The sequence below is a fragment of the Lissotriton helveticus genome, chromosome 5_1, assembly GCF_964261635.1.
Source record: "Lissotriton helveticus chromosome 5_1, aLisHel1.1, whole genome shotgun sequence".
Lineage (NCBI taxonomy): Eukaryota > Metazoa > Chordata > Amphibia > Caudata > Salamandridae > Lissotriton > Lissotriton helveticus.
The window spans coordinates 761,138,781-761,160,656 of record NC_136065.1 but is presented as its reverse complement, the minus strand read 5'-3'; the positions used below and the strand labels follow the sequence as shown (position 1 = coordinate 761,160,656).

The 21,876-nt window shown below is 42.6% G+C and overlaps 1 protein-coding gene across 2 annotated transcripts in view; it reads right to left on the bottom strand.

Moving 5' to 3' along the window:
* USP54 (ubiquitin specific peptidase 54) overlaps positions 1-21,876 on the bottom strand; it is a 2,015,813-nt gene that overhangs the window by 781,822 nt on the left and 1,212,115 nt on the right. For both annotated transcript variants that reach the window (XM_078643238.1, XM_078643239.1), the window contains exon 14: positions 12,580-12,853. In XM_078643238.1, coding sequence (XP_078499364.1) covers positions 12,580-12,853 — 274 coding nt within the window. The remainder of the gene's footprint in view (positions 1-12,579; positions 12,854-21,876) is intronic.

Sequence of the window (21,876 nt, the reverse complement as noted above, 5' to 3'; positions counted from 1 at the left end):
TTTAGCACTGTCATCTTGCTAATAATTCAGTTCCTTTACCATCCTAGAGTGTGGTTTGAGTGTGGTATGATTGGTAACACGTGAGTATGTTGAGAGGTATGGTTGCTGCCAAGGGGTAATTTTAATCATTATTCGTCTTGTAGATAATTTTCAATGTATGTGTTTTTGAGTTTTCTTCATATGAATTAAGAATAATTCTCTGATAAATTTGGATTGATAACAGATGTGATGAATTAAAAAAGAAAAAAGATAATAAAAATTTATATGTTTTGAAATAATTTAGTATATTTTGTGTCTTTGCCACCCGCTTGTCACATTTATAGACAGAATTGCTTTGTTAAAGTAGAAGGCCACCGAAGGAACGTTTTCACACTGTAGTTTTCTTGCTCCCCTCTGTTCCTTGGCCAAAACTAACCTTAGGAGGGGGTCCCTTTACACATGTAAATAACCAGGACCATCCATCACTGAGACAGGGCAGAAATCAAGGGGTGTACCAGGCATAGGGGGAAGAGGTAACAAAGAACATAGTGGTACAGGGAGTGGCTGCTTATCCCCTCCATCCCCTAAAAATGCAAGTGACTGCAAAGCAGAAAGACCACGGTAGATAAGAGGTGATGAAAGTAGAATGATTAAAGGGGGAAAACTGATGGGAACCAACCCCCAACCATCTCTGAACTACCTCAATAGAAAGATTGGACTACAAAATGAAACCGTTTTTCAAAAATATTTCCACCTATGGCGTGTGATGGAGGGTATATGGAAGAACCTCCAGGAAGATGTTCGAGCTTGTTAAGTAAAATATGCGTCTGGTATTTAAAAATGTTTAAATGACTTCTTTTACATGCCAGCCCACGTGAGCATTACAGACCAAATGTGAAGGCATTGGGTGATTGTCATGCTTCCTGGAAATTTTCACAACTTTACTTAACTAAAGACTCAGGATTCTGATGTTTTATCAACGTTATGAACTCAGAGGCGTAGCTAGAGCTTCTGGCGCCCGGGGCTATCCCTCAGATTGCCGCCCAAGGCAGGTGGGAGGGAGGGGGAGGATGGGGGTCCTGGGAAAAAAGGACGAAGAGCTCTTGAAAGAGGTCCAAGAGGCACGTAGTATCGCTGCCAATAGTTACTCGATCATGCAAGTTACATGCACATACAGGACACGGTCCAAGGCTACACAGTAGGTAGGAAGGCACATCTTTTATAGCTTTCACCAGCTCCCTTTTTGTTTTTCACTTTCCAAAGAAAGCAGGGAATGCAGTTGGCACTCAGAGCCACTGCTGCTGGTGCCCTACATTAGGCAATACATCAGGGGTGCCCGCCGCCATTTTGTTGCGGCAATCAATCGCACTGGTGGGCCTGCTCCCATCCTGATGTGGCCGCCGGTGGTTATTGGCGATCACTCGGGATTTTGTGCATTAGATGAGACTGACAGCGTCTTCATCAACACAGAGGCCCGGCACAGATTGATGAGTGCGCCCTACCCTGCGCCCTCTGCCTGTCAACAGTGGGTGCTCTGGGGGCTCTGGCGAGGAATCGATTCTTCCTGGACATGGCATCGCCATCGGTGGATGACTTCTTTAATTACGTATTATCTTGCACAGTCCTAGTGAGGACAGTGCTTCTTCTGGTTTGAAAAGTTTACTAATCTTCAATAATATCATTCATAATATTTTGCAATACATTTTAGTGTTGACAACCTACAACACATTTTTGTTTCGCAAACATTATAATGTGCAAATTTGTTTTACAGCTTACCACTTTAAGTTTAAAGCTTTGATGATAGATTAGACAACAGTGGATATGTGCAGTGGAATTTTGTACCAACACTCCGCTGATCAACCCATGCAAAAGAGACATTTCCACCCACATGCCACTTCTGTGTTTGCTTCTTGGATCCCTGGTGCTGCAGCCCCAGTGCCGGATGCTGGGGTTGCCTTGCTGGCGCTCTTACAGTGACCCGCAAGTTTCAGCCATGTCAGAATTGAGCTGTATCTGTCTAGTGGCTCATTACGAGTTGCCCAATATCATATAGCAATATTTTCACACCTGTTATCGTTACCATGGGGGAGTGGTAATTAGTACGAGCAATATTACTTCATTGCTTTGAGCTTTCTATTTGGAACAAGGCATAATATAAGTGTGAAGTGTGCACTGATTCCCACATGATTTGCCTTTTTCTGAGCAGTTTTCTCTGATCACATTTTTTCACTTGTCGAATTTCTTTATCTTCCCATGAAAAAAGTTTAGGTGGCCACAAGAGGTTGCCAAATCTCAGTATCTATTAAAGCAAAGTGTCTGCATTTGGGACAGGTAAAGACTTTCAAATATTTCTTATGCACGGAACTACACCCACGCAGCCTCTGTTTGTTTGTACCTGTGGTTCTTAATTCATGCATAGGCCTTTAATACGCATGCATTCCCCCAGAAGTAGTCTGCTGGCGATCTGATATAGATTTAATGTTCAAGCATTGTTTACCTCTGGTTTTAGTTGCAATAAAATGAGATATAAATATACGGTCATTGGTAGAACTTTATCTGGCTAAGGTAGCTCAGTGGGGTAATAGGAATGCAACACAGTAGTTAATGATGCACAAGGCTTCAATTCTGATGGTTGGTTCAGCCTTTCACCCAAGACAGAAGGGCAGGTAATTAAAAGCGAAGCACTGCAAACAATCTGCTCCAGTCTATTTGCTTCAGGGGTCGTTTATAGGAGCGGTCTTTTATTTGCACTTCTGTAAGAAGAGTTACTGTTCCCTTCCTCCTCTTGGACCAATAAACGTCTAAAGCAACACGGAGATGCGATGTGCATTCATTATTAAGAAAAGGAAAGGCAGCGTAAACCGAAAGCAAAACAGATTGTCACGCTCGACTACAGTTATATTTTCCCACTTCTGGCAAAAACAAAACTGGGACGTAAATAATATGCAGTCACCACAAAAGCTGCGGAGCTCTGTAAACCAGTGCGCCCCCGGGCACATTTGGCGTGCACCTGTGGCCTTATGCAGAATATTTTCCTTGTAGTTTAAGGGGGTGCCAGAGTTAGAGCACAAGCATGCTACAAAACGTGTTTTTAGAACTAGTGCCTTAAAAACTACATGACACCAAATTATTTTTTGTAAAATAGCGCCATCAATAGTGTTGAAGTGTAAAGAAATAAGTTTACGAGAACAACTTTGAAATCGTGCTTTAGAAAGTGGCCACTTGAGGTGGTAGGTTTTGATGATTCAACAGAATATTACAAGCATTCTTTTAATGTTCAGCACACTGACGTCTTCTAATATTATTATACACACGTTCACAATTACGATGTGGCTTTCGTTTAAAGGTCCGTTCTTTGGGGCCCATTGCGTCCGTCCGCAAGCCCTGTGTAGGAGGGAACGTCCGCATGTGCTGCGGCGTTCCCTCCTGTGCAATTAGGATGTGACCGCCACCCTGGCGGTCACATACTCAATATTTAACATTGCGGTGGGTGTGGCTTCAAGCTGCACCCGCCGCAATGTTAAAAACACATGCAGTGCATTTACATGCACAAAGCGGCAGGCACCGCGCGGTGCCTGCCGCTTTCTGCATGTAAATGCAGGGGGGTACCATAGGTACCTCCCATGTGCACCCCCCACCTCCCTTCACCCAGGGAGCCTGCAACGGGCCCCCAGAGTGAAGATCCGTATGCTTTTCCGCAGCGGGTTGCGTCTCTTCTATGCCATCCTAATATGTCTGGCAGTGTCTGAGAGACACCGCCACCATATTAGAGCTTTTCCGCCGCGGTTGTAAGCCAACCGCGGCGGAAAAGCAGCGGACTGAAACCAGGACCCACCAGCCATCCTAATGTGGCGGTGGGTCTTTGGTGGGTCCGCAGAGGATTTTCCGCATCCGCCGGGCCGGCAGTGGCTTCCGCCGGCCCGGAGGATGCGGAAAATCCTCCATCATAATGTGCCCCTTTGTGTTTACATCGTGACCCTTAAACCAGTTTTCTCTTAGCTGTAGAGTTATTTAGTTGAATATGCTACCCGCCCCCAGATTAGTGCCGCCTGGGGCGGACCGCCCCCTCCGCCCCCACCCCTCCACCCCCCAGCTCCGACACTGTATGAACTGAGAGGACTGTAGATGTGATCGTTTTTACTGGAGCTACATTTAAAACAAAATGGCTTGGCGTATGGTGTTTCACAGATTCACCAACAGAAAGCAGGAAAAGCCGACATCATGAGTGCATGTTTGCTATTAGTTTGTCATTGCAAAAACAATCAACCTCATGAAAACAAGTCTTGAAGCGTATCTTATTGAGGAGCGGCCTTTACATTATTTAACAGGAATGTAAACAATGGAAGAGAATAAAATACATATTTTGTACATGTGCTTCAACTAAAATAATACCATGCTGCTCTAGAAGAGAAAGAATTAAAGAATTAAAATGTCTATCGCGTAAAAAATGCAAGCACGCCATATGGGGAAATGTAAACATTGAGCTACAAGTGCCCAGATTAGGAAAGGAACCTACAACAAGCATGGAATCTTGCAAAACGAGCATTCAATGAGTCATATAAGCAGTCGTAAAAGGACAGGACAAAAACGTTTCTGTAAAGTGCAGTGAAAGAGAATGTAGATATGAGATCTAACAAACCTCTAAACTGGTCAAGATGGTTAATGTCCCGCAATGTAACAAGATTATACGATCCAACAATTCCAAAAGCTACTTGACATTCAGAGCCTCCTATTATCCTACTATGTCAAGATAATATTATTGCAACTTTACTTCATTATTAAACCGTTGGGTCTTAAAACAGGATTTAATGTCATAAATACTTACTATTCCTATAATATCCATTACATATGAAATTACGTCTTAGTCAAATACAACATTTTGATAAGGCACAATAAAAAAATTGAAAATTTGAAAATACTGGAAAAAAGTACAGTGCGATTTATTTGAATTAAATTGTGGTGGTGGTGGTGTGTATCCTTTATAGAAGATGCAAGTGTCTATGACAAAATGTTAACAACATCCAGTTAAAGAAATGAAAATTAAGTATGCATTGTAGCCTCACAACTAAAGAAAGAGAAAAAAGTGGAGGCACAACAAAGTTTGGGAACTAAGTGAGAAAGGTCTTGAGGCAACAACTGTAATGATGATACTGGACTGAAGAAGGAACACGGTGGTCTAGCTCTTATGTTAATTAATTTGTCCAGAAACTGAACAATTTACCAATACACCATACACAATGACAAAGTACACTATTTTAGAAAAATTCAGGATTAATCTGAAATAGTAGTGATCACGCCCTATGGAACGCAGCCCAGTGGGTGCATTAAGTTAATTGTCTGCCACCCCCAAAACTCGTGCCGCCCGGGGTGCACCGCCCCACCCACGCACCTCCCCTTGATACGCCACTGCTTAATTAGCAATATAACATGTTTACACCTTTCTTCTGTTATATTCCTTAAAAAGCCTCCTTCTCTGGATGCCTTTTTCTCAATCACATTCTTTCTTCATCCCATTTCCTGTGCTTCCTGATCTGAGCACCCCTTACGTCTGATCTCCAGCTGGGGTGCCATAGATACTGAAGACAAACTACCATTACCAGGTCCCTTAACATAAACCTCTACCCGATCTTGTCTTTAACATAAAAATTATAATACTAACGTAGCATTTTGCATGTTTGTCCTTCCAGACTCTTAAGTGGATACTGAGGCCAGATACGTTAATTAGTAAAATCAATATTATTTTAATAATTACTTTTGGGCTTTCACCAATGCAGTCATTTGTCAGCATGGCATTTCGAAAGCTTGCATTATCGAACTTTATTCTGATTAAATTGGAGATTCGTGGGCGCGTGGCTTACGCGTCGACCGGGATGGCGGCGTAGCTTTGAGAGTCTGGCGCCGACCTCCATCTTTTGACTGTTTTTGGAAGTTTTCTCAACAGCCTGGGCACAATAAACACCTCGCTACATCCCTGGAATGTGAGGAGAGCTCAGCGCCCTCACTTGAACTTTAATTACTGTCGTTTCTGCCGAAGGAGCTGCTGCGGCTCAGACCTCCCGGTCCATGCCGCCATTTTATGCGCTTGGTGCGCACATACCTGTGGAGACGCTGATGATGGTTCTTTCTGCATAACGTTCTCTGTGGGTCCTGAAAAGACCTTAAGGTCACTTTTCTCAATGAGGTGAGAACAGCGCTTTCGTCTTTTTTTTTTTCATTTTTGGTCACTTTTCCAATATCTTTACAGCGCGTCTTTTGCAGTACACTTCCAGCCGTCATTATATGAAGTATCGCGCTATTCTCATGGAACTGCCTATACCTCCTCTTGTATTCCCGTTATACCCGTGATACTGCTTTTGATGCTGTCTCTGTTTCCTACCATCATTTTGTATGCTCTATGCACTACTCTATATGGACTGCTGGCGCTGACTACTAACGCCTGAATATCAATATGGAGCCTCTTATGATTTCAGAGACACTGTTTCTTTATGCCTGAATATAGCGTTTCACCTATATTTTACAATTTGGGTACTTTTCAGTTTCTTTCTTCACTGAGACATGCACAAATCAAGCCCAATCATCCCTTCATGAAGCTTCCAGTTTTCTTTGGCATGTCTTTTATCTATCATTTTCACTGAGGGCTGAGTTACCGTCTCTAACACCTGTGCATTTTTGGGCTAATTACCAGCACATACTAGCTGGGGCTCCCATTTGGTGAGCCCAGCAACCTGCTTATACTCACTTTATGCTGGCTGCTGTCTCCTACAAGCTTCCTGTTTGTTTCCACTTCATGGCTCTCAATCTTCAATTGCGCTGATTTGCTTTTTGGTTGAGGAGTGTCTCTATTCCTCTTTTGATTTTTTACCAATATTGCTGCTCCATCTCCTGTCTGAGGTGACCCACACTTTTCTCATCTTTCATCGCCTTTTCATGGGGAAACTCCGTAATTTGAAACTTTCTGTGGCCATTAAAACCTCAGCTTGTTCAGACTTTGACTTTTCCCCTCAGGATATGGAAGAAGGTGCTCTGTCTAAATCTACTACAATGCATGGCGCTATTCCCAAGTCTCATACTAATGGTAAAACACCATCAACACTAGTTGCTTCTAAACGTCTCAAAAAGGATCCCCCTTCTCCAGAGGGGCCATCATCTTCCTCTTCCATGGATGTTATTTTAGAGGAACTTCGTGCTCTCAGACCTTTTATGGAAACAACTACGAAAACCTTACAAGCTATGCAGGATAAATGGTCCTCCCTAGACTCTCGTGTTCTCATCCTGGAGCAATCAACTGAATCTTTTCAGACTTCTTGTTCGCATATACCTTCAATGGAGGCCGAGATACAATTGCTTAAGAAACAGACCGAAGATTTGGAAAATAGAAACCGTCGAAATAACCTTCGCTTATATGGACTTCCTGAACTAACAGAGGGGTCTAACCCACCACCTTTTTCCAAGCCTTCCTCTCAAAGATTTTGGATACACCTGCTTTGGCTTCTGTCAACATTCAAAGAGCTCATCAATTTGGCCCTAAAATTTCCAACAAACCTAGAGGAGTCGTCATGTTGTTTTTACAATACACGGATCTCCTGCAGTTTCTTTCAGCTGCCAAACTTAAGAAGCAAATTGTAAGGGAGGGCCATCGTCTCTTTTTGTCTCAGGATGTCTCTAAGGTCACCGCAGACCGGCGGAAGAAGTTTCTAGACTTATGTCCACAGCTACGAGCCCTCAACGCTCGATACGGTCTTCTTCATCCATGTCTCTTTAAGGTTACTTATAAGGATAAGACTACCACGTATGAAGACCCTGTGGTACTACAAGCATTTCTACGACAACATGGAGCTGATGCTATGGACGTTTCCAGACATGTCTGATTGTTTTTTGATGGTTACCTGATTGTGCTAATTGCTGTTCTCTACTCCTAGTTTCGGTTTATTGTTTGTTGTCTTGCATGTTCACGTTTTATTCCTTGCTGTTCGGTTTTTCATGCTCTCTTGCTTTCTCGATATTTCCTCATAACCTTCATTTTTCTTTTTCCCCTCTTCACAGATGCTCCCACTTCTCTTCTCACCTGAGTATCCTATGTGTTTAGTTTTTCTTGTCTTTTGGAGCTATGGAGATGGAGGTCGATGCCTGGCCTTGATGTTGATGCCGTCGTCTTCCGATACCGCCACCCTCGTTTCGTCTTTGCGTTTTTTGTTTTTCGTAAGTATGTTTCTTCAGTCGTCTGTTCCAGACTTGCACTTGTCTTTTTCCTTTTCATCTATTTCTATCTTTTTTCTTTTTCTCTTTTTTTTTATGTTTCCTTCTCTCTCTTCTCTCTAAGCTTTTTCATCGTTTCCTCTCCTTTCTCTCTCTTTGCAATTAATGAGCATAATGTTGCTAGTTATTCTCTTTATTTTTCCATTCCGTGTTATCACTTGGAATGTCAAAGGATTGAATATTCCAATTAAGAGGCAACGGGTATTATCACATCTTGCCAGACTCAAAACTGATGTTGCTTTGCTCCAGGAGTCTTACCTTCCTGAAGCTGAGGCTTTAAAACTTAAACGTTGTTGGGTTGGTCATGTTTTTTGTTCTCCTACTGATGATAGAAAAAATGGGGTTGTGATTTTATTTCATAAAAAGTTGAATGTATCTTTAGTCTCTCATGAATGTGATATTAATGGACGCTGGGTTATTGTTCATTTGCTTATAGATAATATCCCTCTTGTTTTCTTCAACATTTATGCCCCCACTGGTGTTGATAAATCCTTTTGGCCTTCCATTTCTGATAAGTTAGCTTCCCTCTCTGAAGAATACATTATTTTTGGAGGTGATTGCAATCAAATTATTGACCCTTTCCTTGATCGTCATTCGAAAGTTACGTTTGTATCCTCTACAATGCATTCCCAATTTACTAGAACAATTCAGAACAATGACCTAGTTGATATTTGGAGACTATGTAACCCTGATCTCAGAGAGTATAGTTTTTTCTCTCCTTGTCATCACTCCCAATCCCCTATTGACCACATTTTCCTCATTAAATCCTTATCCCAACATGCCGTCCGCTCTGACATAGGCTCTATTCTAATCTCTGATCATGCCCCTGTCCTAGTTGACATCGATCTCCTTCCATTTTCCCCTCACTCAGGTAGATGGAGATTCAATAACACTCTCCTTCTTGACCCCATTTTTTGTTCGGAATTCACTACTTTTGCTGAGGAATTCTTTCTGCTTAATCAAACTCCTGATTTTCCATTTGTTATGGTTTGGGATTATTTTAAAGCAGCTTCTAGTGGCTTTATCATAAATTTTGTGGCACGTGGAAAGAAACTCAAAGAGGTCAAATCAGCTCAAATTCTTGCGGAAATTAAGAGCTTGGAACTAGCGTATCATTCATCCAACTCAGAATCCTCCCTTAAGGAACTTATTGAAGCAAAAATTTCCTTTAATAGATTCACGACTGATGCAGCCTCTAACCTCCTCTAGAAGTGTAATTCTCGATACTATGGTGGCAGGAATAAAATGGGAAAACTTCTTGCTAATTATCTGAAAATTAGGAAGGAACGTACCAAGATTGAATCCATAAGGACCTCCACAGGAGGAACTCGTTTTAAGGATAAAGATATTCTTAACAAATTTGTTTCTTTCTACAAGGGACTCTACACCCCGGAAACTGTCCCTACTTCAAATGACCTTCTCTCCTATTTTCATTCTCTTCCCCCTCCTGCCTCCTCCCATGTAAGTTTCAATTCTTTAGATTTAGACTTATCACTCTCTGAAATTTCCCTTGCTGTCTCTAAACTTCGTCGCGGTAAAGCTCCAGGTCCAGACGGATTCACTATTTAATTGTACAGTCATTTTGCCTCCTTTCTCTTGCCAAAGCTTTTACTTTTATTTCACTCCTTCATAAATGCTGGTTCATCAAGTGGCTCTTTTCAACAGGCTTTGATTTGTTTAATCCCTAAAGATGATAAAGACCATTCTTTATGTAAGAATTACCGCCCTATCTCTTTGGTTAACACAGACTACAAAATACTGGCCAAGATCTTGGCTTTGCGTATGGATCCTCTCCTGCCAGACTTAATTGGCCCTGAACAATCGGGTTTTGTTAAGGGTTGTCTCTCTTCGGACAACTCTCGGGTCTTTTTTAACATTCTGAGTAAGGCATCCTCTCTGGCTCTTCCCATTGCTGCTATCTCCCTCGACGCAGAGAAAGCCTTCGATAGGGTTAATTGGGATTTTATGTTTCAGGCTCTCCTTTAGGCTGGTCTTCCTTCCAAATTCATCTCTCTCATCTCTTTACTTTATTCGAACCCTCAAGCTTCTATCTTTGCAAATGGTATAACTTCCGATTATTTTAACCTCCGTCAAGGATGTCCACTACCCCCTCTACTGTTCGTTCTAGCTTTGGTGCCCTTCCTTACTAAAATTCGTCTAGACGACAACATTTCTGGTTTTCACTTTGGTTCTCGACAAGTAAAGCTCTCAGTATATGCTGACGGCATCCTTTTCTACTGTTCTGATCCTATTTCTTCTCTTCCTTCTTTTCTTCAACAAGTTTCCTCTTTTTCTGCAGTCTCCGGTTATCGTCTCAATGCGGATAAATGCGAAGTTCTTTCTCTGAATCCCATATGTCAGAAACATCTTTTCTCCCAATCTGTTTTTTCCTGGCAACCTACTAAAATTAAATATTTAGGCGTTTGGTTTGCTCCTCTCTTAACTGACACTCTCAAAATAAATTTTGATTGTATTTCCAAAAAGCTGGATGCGTCGATCACCCGTTGGCACCCGCTCTTTTTGTCCTGGTGGGGTTGTCTTAACTCTATAAAAATTATGCTTTCTCCTTTCCTCCTATACACTCTCTCTATGATTCCAATACGTATACCAGATTTCTATTTTAAAAGAATTGACTCTTTATTATTAAATTTTTTATGGAACGGCAAACGCTCTCGTATAGCTATTGCTTCCTTACGGAAAGATAAATCTCAGGCTGGTGTCCGTTTTCCTGATTTCAAAGCTTATCACCGTGCCTTCTCTCTGAAACATTCCGCTCACTGGCTATCATCTGCTCTTCCTTTTCATCCTCCCATCTGGTTCCACATGGAATCTTCTTTCATTTCTCCTTTTAATTTTCGTGAATTTCTATCTTTTACGCGTAGTATGCCCCGTTTCCGTAATCCTATTATTTCTCACTCTCATAAGCTCCTCTCTCCTTTCCTCTCTTCATCCTATCCTTCCCATCTCTCGATTAATGAGCAACCTATCTGGTACAATACCCAGCTCAAAATCCGCAACCGTACTCTTTACTGGAAGTCCTGGCACTCTCGTGGTTTAAGTTGGATATCTCAACTTCTTTCTCAAGACAATATTATTTCCTTTTCAAATCTTCAATCCCAGTTCTCCTTACCTTCCTGTGCTCGTTTCCAATACAATCTACTGCATCCAGTCCTTACTCGTTATCTTCGATCACTACCACTTTCTAATGTCATCCCTCTAATTCATAGACCCCCTTCTTTAATATTAGAGTCCTCTACTTCTGCGTCCTCCCTTTATATTTCCTTTCGTTCTATCACTAACAGGCCAAAAACTAAACTTGAGCTCACTTGGGAATCCGATTTCTCTCAGGATTGGCCGACTCTTCTTTGGGATAAAATCTGGACTAAACTTCATAGGGCCTCTAGAGCGGCTCATACTACCCAAACTCTTTATTTTATTTACAATAGAATTTTATTTATGCCACTTGCCCTATCAAAATTCTCCTCTGATGCTTCCCCTATTTGTTGGTCGTGCCCCTGCCCCTCTGCAGACTTAAAACACATGTTATTTGAATGCCCTCCTATTTCCAAATTCTGCACTTTAGTGTAGACTCAAATCCAAAGGACCTTTCATTTACAGATCCCCTTCTCCCCTACTCACGTTTTCCTAGGTTCTCTCTTTCCCGAGCTTCCCCAATCTCATTGTCACTATTTATTAATTGACCTCCTGTTAGCTGTTGCATTTCACACTATTACCTCTAACTGGAAACAAGCTGCAAAGGTTTCATACCGCTCTTGGTGGAATGCAGTTTGCTTTCATCATAGACTAGATACCAATTTTGTTTCTCCCATATCCCTGGCAATTAAACGAGACCTGCTTTGACTCCCTTTGGTGGATTATCTTTCATCATCTGCTCCCTCCGCCACCTCACCAAATCCTGACTCAGTTGAAGTACGTAAACCACCTTGATTTCTCCCCATTGCCTTTGTCCCTAATATTCATACTTTAATGATTATTCTATTATGTTTTTGTCATATTTTGATTATTTAATCTGCTTTGAAGTTTATTATGCTTGCTACATTTTTTCTGTATGTGATTTTACTTGCAATGTTTAATTTTGCCTCCCTATACATTTCGCTTTTACAATTGTTTCTTTTTATGCTGTATATCATTGCCGTACCCTTTTTCCTGTTTCTACTTTTTCTGCCTCTCTGATCTTTCATTCTCTCAATAAAATCAAACTTAAAAAAAAGAAATGGAGATTCGTCATTGTAACACGATCCACAGTTCAGAATGTTCATTATCTTTCTAGTTATACCAGTAAATGGAGTATATTCAGAAAGGGTGACTGACAAGCGTTTTTACCTGTAGCTGTTCGTGCTGTCAGACAAGGACATATCCATGCTGACTGGACTGCTGCTATTGCGTTCACTGCTTTCATAGCCAGATTCCATTCTCTGGATCAGGCGAGGTTGCTGTTGCTGTTGCAGTTGCTGCTGATGCTGCTGTTGAAATTGCTGCTCCATTATTTGATGAGCTCCCCGACCAACAATCCAGCTCTTGTACCGGATGCCATACGGAGTTTCTTGAATTTCAGCAGCTGCAGGTACATGTGGGTCATTTTCTGCCAGTTCCTTTGCTGTCAGGGAAAGGCAGACAACCAAGAGACTGTGAAACTATTCAATGAACCTTTTTCTATAAGCATTTTCACAAGATGTGGCCAAAATGTAATTCAGCAATAAGTCGAGAAGCTATGCACTACAGGGATCAAGGTGCATTAACACATGTATATAAACTGCAAAAACACCCAAACAAGCCCTAGGTGGTTATTCAGTGGCATGTGAAGGTACCAGGCCTGAGGTGGTCAATGAGACAGGGGAGGGATGTATGACGGTACAACGTGTGCTTTTACAACGCGTACCGTTACGACGCAGGTTTTACAACGCAAGTTGCTACAACGACTTGCCTTAGGGGGCGCTGGATAGTGAATAGTTTAATTTACTGTTCCAGCTCCATTCCCTGTGGATAGTAGGGAAGGAGTTAGATAGTAAATTAAACTATTCCCTATCCTGGAGCGTCCCCCAGCGCAAGTCGTTGTAACGACTTGCGTTGTAAAAGCTGCGTGGTCTCGGTACCTGTTGTAAAAGTTTCGTGGTAAAGGATGTTCCCCCAGGGGAGTATTGTAGGAGAAAGGTTATAGGGTGGCATGTTTCCCTAGTGCATCGGTGAGACTTCATTACAGGGGATGGTTTGCTGTAAAAGGCTTGTGGCAATCCAAGGGCCAACGGAGCATGTGGCTAACAGAGGGACACTAGTAGAGTGCATTTTTCGTGGTAGGTTGCAGCCCTCCGTAGGCGGAGAAAATCAGGACTCCCCTGTGACCATCGTCCATTGGCAAACATACTGAAAAGGGTTTAAACTCTCCTACCACTGCCTTCACAGTGTAGGAGCAGTGGCTTCAGACCCGGTAGAAACCTGAGGCTGATGAATTGAGTCAATAATACTGAGATATCCATCATAGAGCATTCGGTGTGGCAATAGAGGGCACAAGGTGAATGGCCAGTGTGGAGACACAGGAGCGATACCTGACATGTTGTGTGCTGCAGGTTTCTTGACCTATGATCATGACTGAACTGTGGGCACGCTGTCCCTTAAAATTGTACACCTCAAACGCACGTCCATTGGTTGGGTGGGTCAGGGACAGTGTTCAACTCAATTTCAGGGGCATTTGTGAAGCAATGTTTCTCAAGATAAGGTTCAAATCAGCATGTCGAAAATAGAGTCAAATAAGAAAGGACTGACTCAATAAGTGAGTTCTAGGGCAGAATTTAGAAATGTATTACATTTATTACAAAAATGGAAATGATACAAGTCAGAAACAGTAAAGTGCAAATGCAGCACATCGTTTTTAAATACAGAGCCATTAATTGCCATGAAGGGTCTCAGTAAAAGGAAACTTCAGAATAATAGGCAAAATCCTAAAAAAGATTAAGTTCAAAATATGCAGCACAATCAGTAGAAAATGTAATCGTACAGTATCCCTAGTGGCATATGAAAGGTCTCTGGCTCATCCCCCAAATCGAGGGATAACATAGGAACTTTCTTAATAGAAAAGCATGTAAACTGCAAAATCATTGTTGTGTGCGAAAAATAATAAATTTTCAAAAAAACAGAATAAACATTTTAAAATCGTCATGCATCCCTACCATCTATACAGTAACCCATTACATGTGTAATGATTCAGCCATTCTGACGGAATCTCATCCGGATGTGTCAGAACAAACTATCTACATATACAACAGTGAACCATTGTGGACGAATGTGATGCAGCGTGCAATTGCTAGATGCTTTAAAACATGTTAAATTTGCAAGCTTATGTCTTCTTCAAGAACATGGGGCTTTCAGAAATAAACAAGCATGACTTGCTTGACTACATGCAGCTGAAATAATAACAGTGAATGTAACAGCCATTCTGAACAGGATGGCATTAAGGCCTAGTTGAGGTCTTGTTAGCATAAGCCAGGAAAGCATGCTTTAACAAGTCAAAATTATTCTAAAGGCAATAGCTCAATGTCAGAGTAAACATTTGAATTCTGGTGTGGACTACTATTCTGCAATATATTAATAATACACATTTTTGATTAATTCACAAAAGCTTTCTCAGGTCCAAATTTTACCTTTCAGAAAAAGATCTCAAAAAAGAACTCTGCTGTCACACCTAACACATGCTTCCAAGGGAATAGAAAGTCAAAAGCACAGATCCTGGACATGGCTCACTTAACACGTGGTTGTCCACTGTTAATTGACTCATTTTAAGGACTGATTACCTTAATAAGCAGAATAACTAGAGAATGACCAAAATGGAGGCCTACGTTGAAGATAGAGGATTTCGAAAAGAGACCCAAGTAAATAGTCTAGGAGAAAGCATTTCAAATCTTGCATTGCACAGCTTGAGAATATAGAACTCATCCATGAATAGGAAGGTGCAGCAAAAGTAATTGAAAGAGTTTTAGAACATAAACGTGTTGCCTGATTAATTTGTTACTATATTGTGTTGTGGTTCTGAAAATCTGGATTCATATAATAGTACTGGACTCGAGAATAAAAACGTTGTCGAAATAGGACGAATTTGGTATCAAAAGACCGAGAATGACGAGTACATCATGTACATGTATTTTCGGCGTATTCGAGCGACGTTTTCACCTCGAAATCATCATTTACATTCTGAACCCTTAGCTACATGTTGCCCTTTACATAGGCCTTAATCCAGTTGAATTTGATTCCACAAGGACACATACTCCTTAATCGACTTCTCCCTGACCCCAGTACAAGTTAGAACCATTGCCCCAGGCCGAACTCGTTAGGTCAGTTCCCTCCCAGTGGCCGAGCAAGATAGCATCTAGGCTCAACCAGCCATAAAACCATTTGAGCACGCACACCTGCCATATCTCGCTCACATCTTTTCTCCACTCCTATTCTTTACTTGCTTTATGATGGGGAGGTGACCGTTTTTATTGGGGTCCAGCGATATCTGATGAAATGTTGGGCCTTGCCGGATGATTTGTTATGGGCAGCACGACATGAAATATGTACATGTCATCATGACTCTGCTTTTCTTTTGTAACCAGTAACTATAAATGAAATGCCACGAATTCAAGGAATGTTTTGCCCAAGGCTGAAAATCATGTATAAAGAGAGAAGCCTGACTTCGTGAAAGTGTGCAGTCTGCTGAGAACATACCCGTATTGTACTTCTAGGACCCTGTTACCTTGGTTGCAGCCAATAAACTAATCTTTGACTTCACCTCGAAGACTCTGAGTTTCTGTAGGTCTGACTCAGGAGAACCCGAGGTCTCTGGGTGTTGATTCCCTGACACCGCTGGGTTACCGGTTCTGTGCCGGTTCTTAAAAACCCAGTACCTCAATTGGCGCCCAGCGTTTGGGGCGATTCCCGTGGTACCAGTCAGCCTGAAGATCGTGAGGAGCTTCGTGTGGAAATTCCGGAGGAGGGCCCACCACCTCATTGACCCCTGCATGTCGACGTGGTCCGAAGGTCTTTGCTGCGAGGTTCCTCGCTTCCCGACGGCTACAAGGACTGCTGCCCTGGCTATCGCCCTGATGTTGGACCCTTGAAGTTTTTGGTAGAGCAAAACGCTGAGACGAGTCTTCTGGTGACGCCATCGATATTTTCAGTTAAGTATAAGTGGAGCGTCTCCCAGTCCTTAGTTGGACTTACTTTGTGGTATCTTTGGGATACAAAAGGTTTTGTATTGGTTCTTGCAAGCACCATAACCGAAGGACTTGTGTATTCACGAGAAATATCGTAATCGATAAATCCTTTGAAGTTTTTGGAACTAGACTAGAGAGCGAGGATGCCTAGTCTTAGACTTGGGAATTTGTTTTGTCTTGGTAGTAATAATAGGGACTCCCGATTGGAGGACTCATGTCCGGTTCCTCCAGTTGGAACTCCGACTTACGAGCTATTAGTAGGCCCCATCGTTTACAACGAAATATGGATTAAATACACTAGGAAAGATGGTGTTTTAAAATGGCCCCAATATGGTAGCTTTGATTCGGAAATCTTAGACAACCTTGAAGTTAAACTCTTCAAAAAGAAAGCCCGGCCGGCGATGTTTGACTCTTTCCGCTTATGGCGCAAAGAAGCCAAACAAAAAGAAATTAAATTAGCTAAGAAAAATAAGAGAGAAGGAGGACTTTCGGTAATGCAAGCTGCCGTGCAGTTTAAAGATAATAAAGAAGAGCAGATAAATGAGCAGTTGCACAGGCAACGTAAAATGGCAATAGATAAATGTTATCCAGTTTTGCCGTCTCTTCAGCAAGAGGCAGCAAAAGAGCGTGGAAAAGACCCATTAATGTCGCAATTATTAACTTCACCACCCCCCTATGCGCAGAATGCCACAGCACCCCCGCAACCTTTAGTTGCGCAAGCTGCGCCTCCTGCTCTTCCACTGCACCCACCAGCTGTTCTTCAGCTGGCTTCTACTTCTTCGGTGCAGCCTCCTCCAGGCCCGCCGACCACTTCTGTTTCACCTGTGTTTTCTACGATTTTGCCTACTATACTTTTTACGTCTCCTAATGCTCCCTCTACGATTATGCCTAGTACCACATCTATTTTCCCTGATACCTCTTCTGCCATCTCTACCCCCGCCTTATCTCACCCCGTTTGTCCTTCAGTTTCACCTTCCATTCGGCAGAAAATGGCCAGCACTGCTACTAATCTTCTTTTACCTCTTTTCGGGTCGCCTGTTACGACCCCTAACATAGGAAGAAGACAGTTGCGAAGTCAACTGCCTGATTATCAAGAGAGAGATTCCCTGAATAGTTTAGCTCGGAAATGGGTCATGGACACGGCAAAATATGATGTACAGTCTGTCATGGAAGTCTTCCATCAATGGGAAGCAGCGACACAGAGATATGTTTTCGAACAGATGTGTGTCTTTCTTGGCGAGGATTTAGAAGACAATGATCAAGAATGCATCCCACAAGAGATGTGTCGTGTACGATTTAAGTTTGGAGAGGGTATGATTGTAGGTCCCGATGTGGAAAAGGCAGTTGAAATGTTATTATCATATCGAAGTAAGGGAAACAGTTCTGGGTCACCATCGGAATCTAGTGCATCTAGTAGGAAAAAGGCACGACAATACCCTATGAGAGAAGTTCCCCCACAGTGGAGAGAGGGTGACGCGACCGCTGTCCCACCTGTCCTGCCACACTTTCACCGTGTATGGGTACATGTCCCATGGAAGCGAGCCGAAGTTTTAGCACTCAAACAAACACTACCAGATCCGCGTAAAAATCCTGCAGGGTACTATAAAGAATTGTCGCAAACTGCTGGGTCATGTATAATGAATTTGGCCGATATCGATATGTTATTCGGGAACATTGTTCCACAGCCTTTATGGGGTAAAATTCGTCATGTAGATCATGACCAGGAATTAGGTGACACGTGGGCTAATATTACTGCTGCAGATGCACGACAAGTTGGTGGTGCCAAGCCTGAGCCTCTGATAGCAGAACTACCTGGTAGAATAGTAGATTACATGAAAACGATAATGCCTGCAATACGCGTAAATTGGGATAAGTTATCTGCATGCAAGCAAAAGAAAGAAGAAACTGTTTCAGATTTCTTCACCAGATTTGAAGAAACATTCATTGACCACAGCGGTCAAGATATGACCACAGAAGGTGGTCAGAGATTGTTTGTCGATAAATTTGTGCACAATCTGCTTCCAGAATTATGTAGGAAATTAAAAGATTCGGAAAGTTCTTGGGCAGTCTCGTCTTCAGCCCAGATATTAGCTACCGCACAGTACTACGACAATAGAGACAAAGATGAGAAAGATAAAGTAGAAAAGAAAACTAGGGAACTCAAAACGAAGGTTTTGCTACAGCAAGCCTATCCGCCACGTGGTGGTGGTAATCAAAATAATAATGGTCAGAATCACTACCAGAATACTTTTCAGCAGCCTCAACAATATCAGAGAAACTTGCAAAGATTCGATTACACTCAACCCCGCGTAGGTCCTAACCAGTGTTTATATTGCAAACAGGAGGGTCATTACAAGTATAACTGTCCTGCCCTACCACAACGTGCAAATGGAATTTCTGGTGTGAGAGGTCGTGGCAGTCAGCAAGCGCCTAGAGGTAGATGGCGTGGAAACGCCCCTCAGGACGCGCGTCCCCTTCCTCCACAAAACTCTATGAACAGGTTTGATCAGCAAAATAACGTATCTGACAGGACAGCTCAATACTACGTTGATGAGTATTACACAGAAAATGAGCAGTGGGAAAATGAGGATTGCTAGGACAGCCATAGACGAAGAGAGGGAGTCGTTTCAGTTCCAGTAGATCAGAGTGGACCTTACGTTGAGGTGATTACATCAGGTGTGTCAGAACCTTTTCTGTTGGATACTGGTGCTACAAAGAGTTCTATTATGCACTCCAAACTCCCTGGCGCACCTTTGTCTGGCGAAATGAACGTCTCTGTAGGTTTTTCTGGCGCCCCAGTTAGAAATCCGATTTCTGACCCTTTATCTCTTTCTGTTGGTCCTTGTGAATTCGAAGCACCCCTTATTTTGACAACAGGTTGTGGTGAAACTTTGCTAGGATTAGATTTGCTAAAAATATTGTATGCGACTTTGTACTGTTCTCCTTCAGGAGTACAACTTACTTTAGGTAAGAAAGTGGTTTCTCCCATGTATTTGTCGAGAAATGCACTTCCAGCAGAATTGTCGATTCTCCCAGATATTCTTTGGGCTACTGGTCCAAATGATGTAGGTCTTTTAGAAATTCCACCATATGTTGTAACATTGAAGTCGAATGTCAAAATGCCACGAATTCCCCAATACAGAATATCTAATGAGGGTGAAAGAGCTTTACTAGCAATTGTTTACGAGTTGATTGAAAAAGACGTGATTGAAGAAACACGAGGCAATGTTTGCAATAGTCCTGTTCTGCCTGTTTTAAAACGAACTGACCCTTCTCAGCCACCTGTGTACAGATTCGTGATTGACCTTAGAGAGGTGAATAAAATTGTTGTGCCACAATTCCCAGTTGTCCCCGACATTACCACATTATTGACTATGATTCCAGCCTCTGCCTCCTGGTTTTCGGTGATTGACCTGAAGAATGCTTTCTTCAGTATCCCGATCGCTGAGGAAAGCAGGGATATTTTTTCCTTCAGTTTAGGAGGTCGCAGTTTCCGCTTCAAACGCGCTCCTCAAGGCTACTGTGAAAGCCCCTCAATATACAGTCAGGCTCTGAAAAGTCAGCTTGACACAATGGTTTTGCCCAAAGGTGCCACTCTTGTACAGTACGTGGACGATTTGCTCATCGCTGCGGATACTGAGAGAATTTGTAAAATGGCCACGTTGTCATTATTGCGTCATCTATGTGATCTGCATCACAAGGTGTCACTTTCCAAGCTTCAATATTGCCGACAAGAAGTGACCTACTTAGGTCATCTCTTATCGAAGGAGGGAAGGAAACTGACCCCAGAAAGAATTCAGGCAATAGCAAAATTGAGTGTGCCAAGAACACAGAGAGAAGTACGTGCTTTCTTGGGCATTACATCGTACTGTAGACAGTGGATTCCAAATTTTTCGTTATTAGCCAAACCCTTGGTGGCATTAACGTGTAAAAATACACCCTATCCCATTCCTTGGTCTGAAGAGTGTCAGAAAAGTTTTCTCGAATTACGCACAGCATTATGTTCGGCCCCTGTGTTAGGTAACCCCAACTACAGTAAGCCTTTCACATTATATGTCCACGAGAAGGAGGGCTGTGCATTATCTGTGCTGACTCAGTTATTCGGAGATAGACAGCGGCCATGCGCCTATTTTTCGTCAACTTTGGATCCGGTAGCACGAGCATTGCCAAGTTGTTTAAGGGCCACAGCAGCAGCAGCTGTTTCCATTTGACAGTCTGCTGGTCTAGTAATGAATAATACACTAATCGTGATGGTCCCGCATGCAGTAGACACATTGTTAAATAGGACCAAGACACAGCACTTAACTAGTGCTCGACTGTCCAGTTACGAATTGACGCTACTAGCGAGCCATGTGCACATAAAAAGGTGCAGTACCTTGAACCTAGCCACATTGTTACCAATTGCAGAGGAATCGGATGCTTCAGAACAGCACGATTGTCTTCTTAGAACAGAGGAAGAGACGAAAGGGAGAGTTGATTTGTTCGACACTCCTCTTGCTGAATGCGATGGTACATTATGGGTGGATGGTTCATGCTTTAAGCTCCCAAATGGTAACGTGACTACAGCATATGCTGTCACAACTTTGCACACAGTCATTGAAACTGCGCGAATACCACATGGTTCAGCTCAAGCCGCTGAACTCGTGGCACTGACGAGAGCATGTGTGTTGTCTAAAGGAATGAAAGTGACTGCCTATACCGACAGCCAGTATGCTTTTGGAGTGGCTCACAGTTTTGGACGATTGTGGAGAGAACGTGGGTTCCTGACTTCGCATGGAGCTAAGATTCAGCATGGTCAGTTGGTGAATGAGCTTCTTGAATCACTGACGTTGCCCCTACAAATAGCGATCGTGAAATGTAGTGCTCACAGGAAAGTGACTGATGATGTTGGTCGTGGAAATGCATTTGCTGATGAAACCGCTAAGGAAACTGCAACGAAAGTGATGAGCCGAATGTATGTTGCGAGCCCAGAAAGATGGACTGGTGATGTTGGAATATGTGAAGACACGATAGAAAGTGTGAAGTCCATCCAAGCTGAGGCCACGGAGAAAGAGTTAAGCATGTGGAGAGAAAGTACAGGGAGAATGGATGCAAATGGTTGTTGGATTGAATTGACAGAACAACAGAGATGGTTGTTACCCGATGCATATGTGCCTGCAGTGGTTACAATGGCTCATGGAATGGCCCATATCAGCGCGAAAGGGATTTGCGAGTTGTTGGCCCCAGTGTGGAAGAATTCAGGGATTCCCAAGTATGCAGAGAATGTTGTCAAGAATTGCATGGTATGTCTGAAGCACAATCCTGGTAGGGGAACCCCAACTCCAGCTGGTCATTTTGCACCTCCTACGTATCCGTTCGAGGTTTTGCAGCTAGATTTCATACACATGGAGAGGTGCAACAACTTAAAATACGTGCTCGTGGTTGTTTGTGCCTT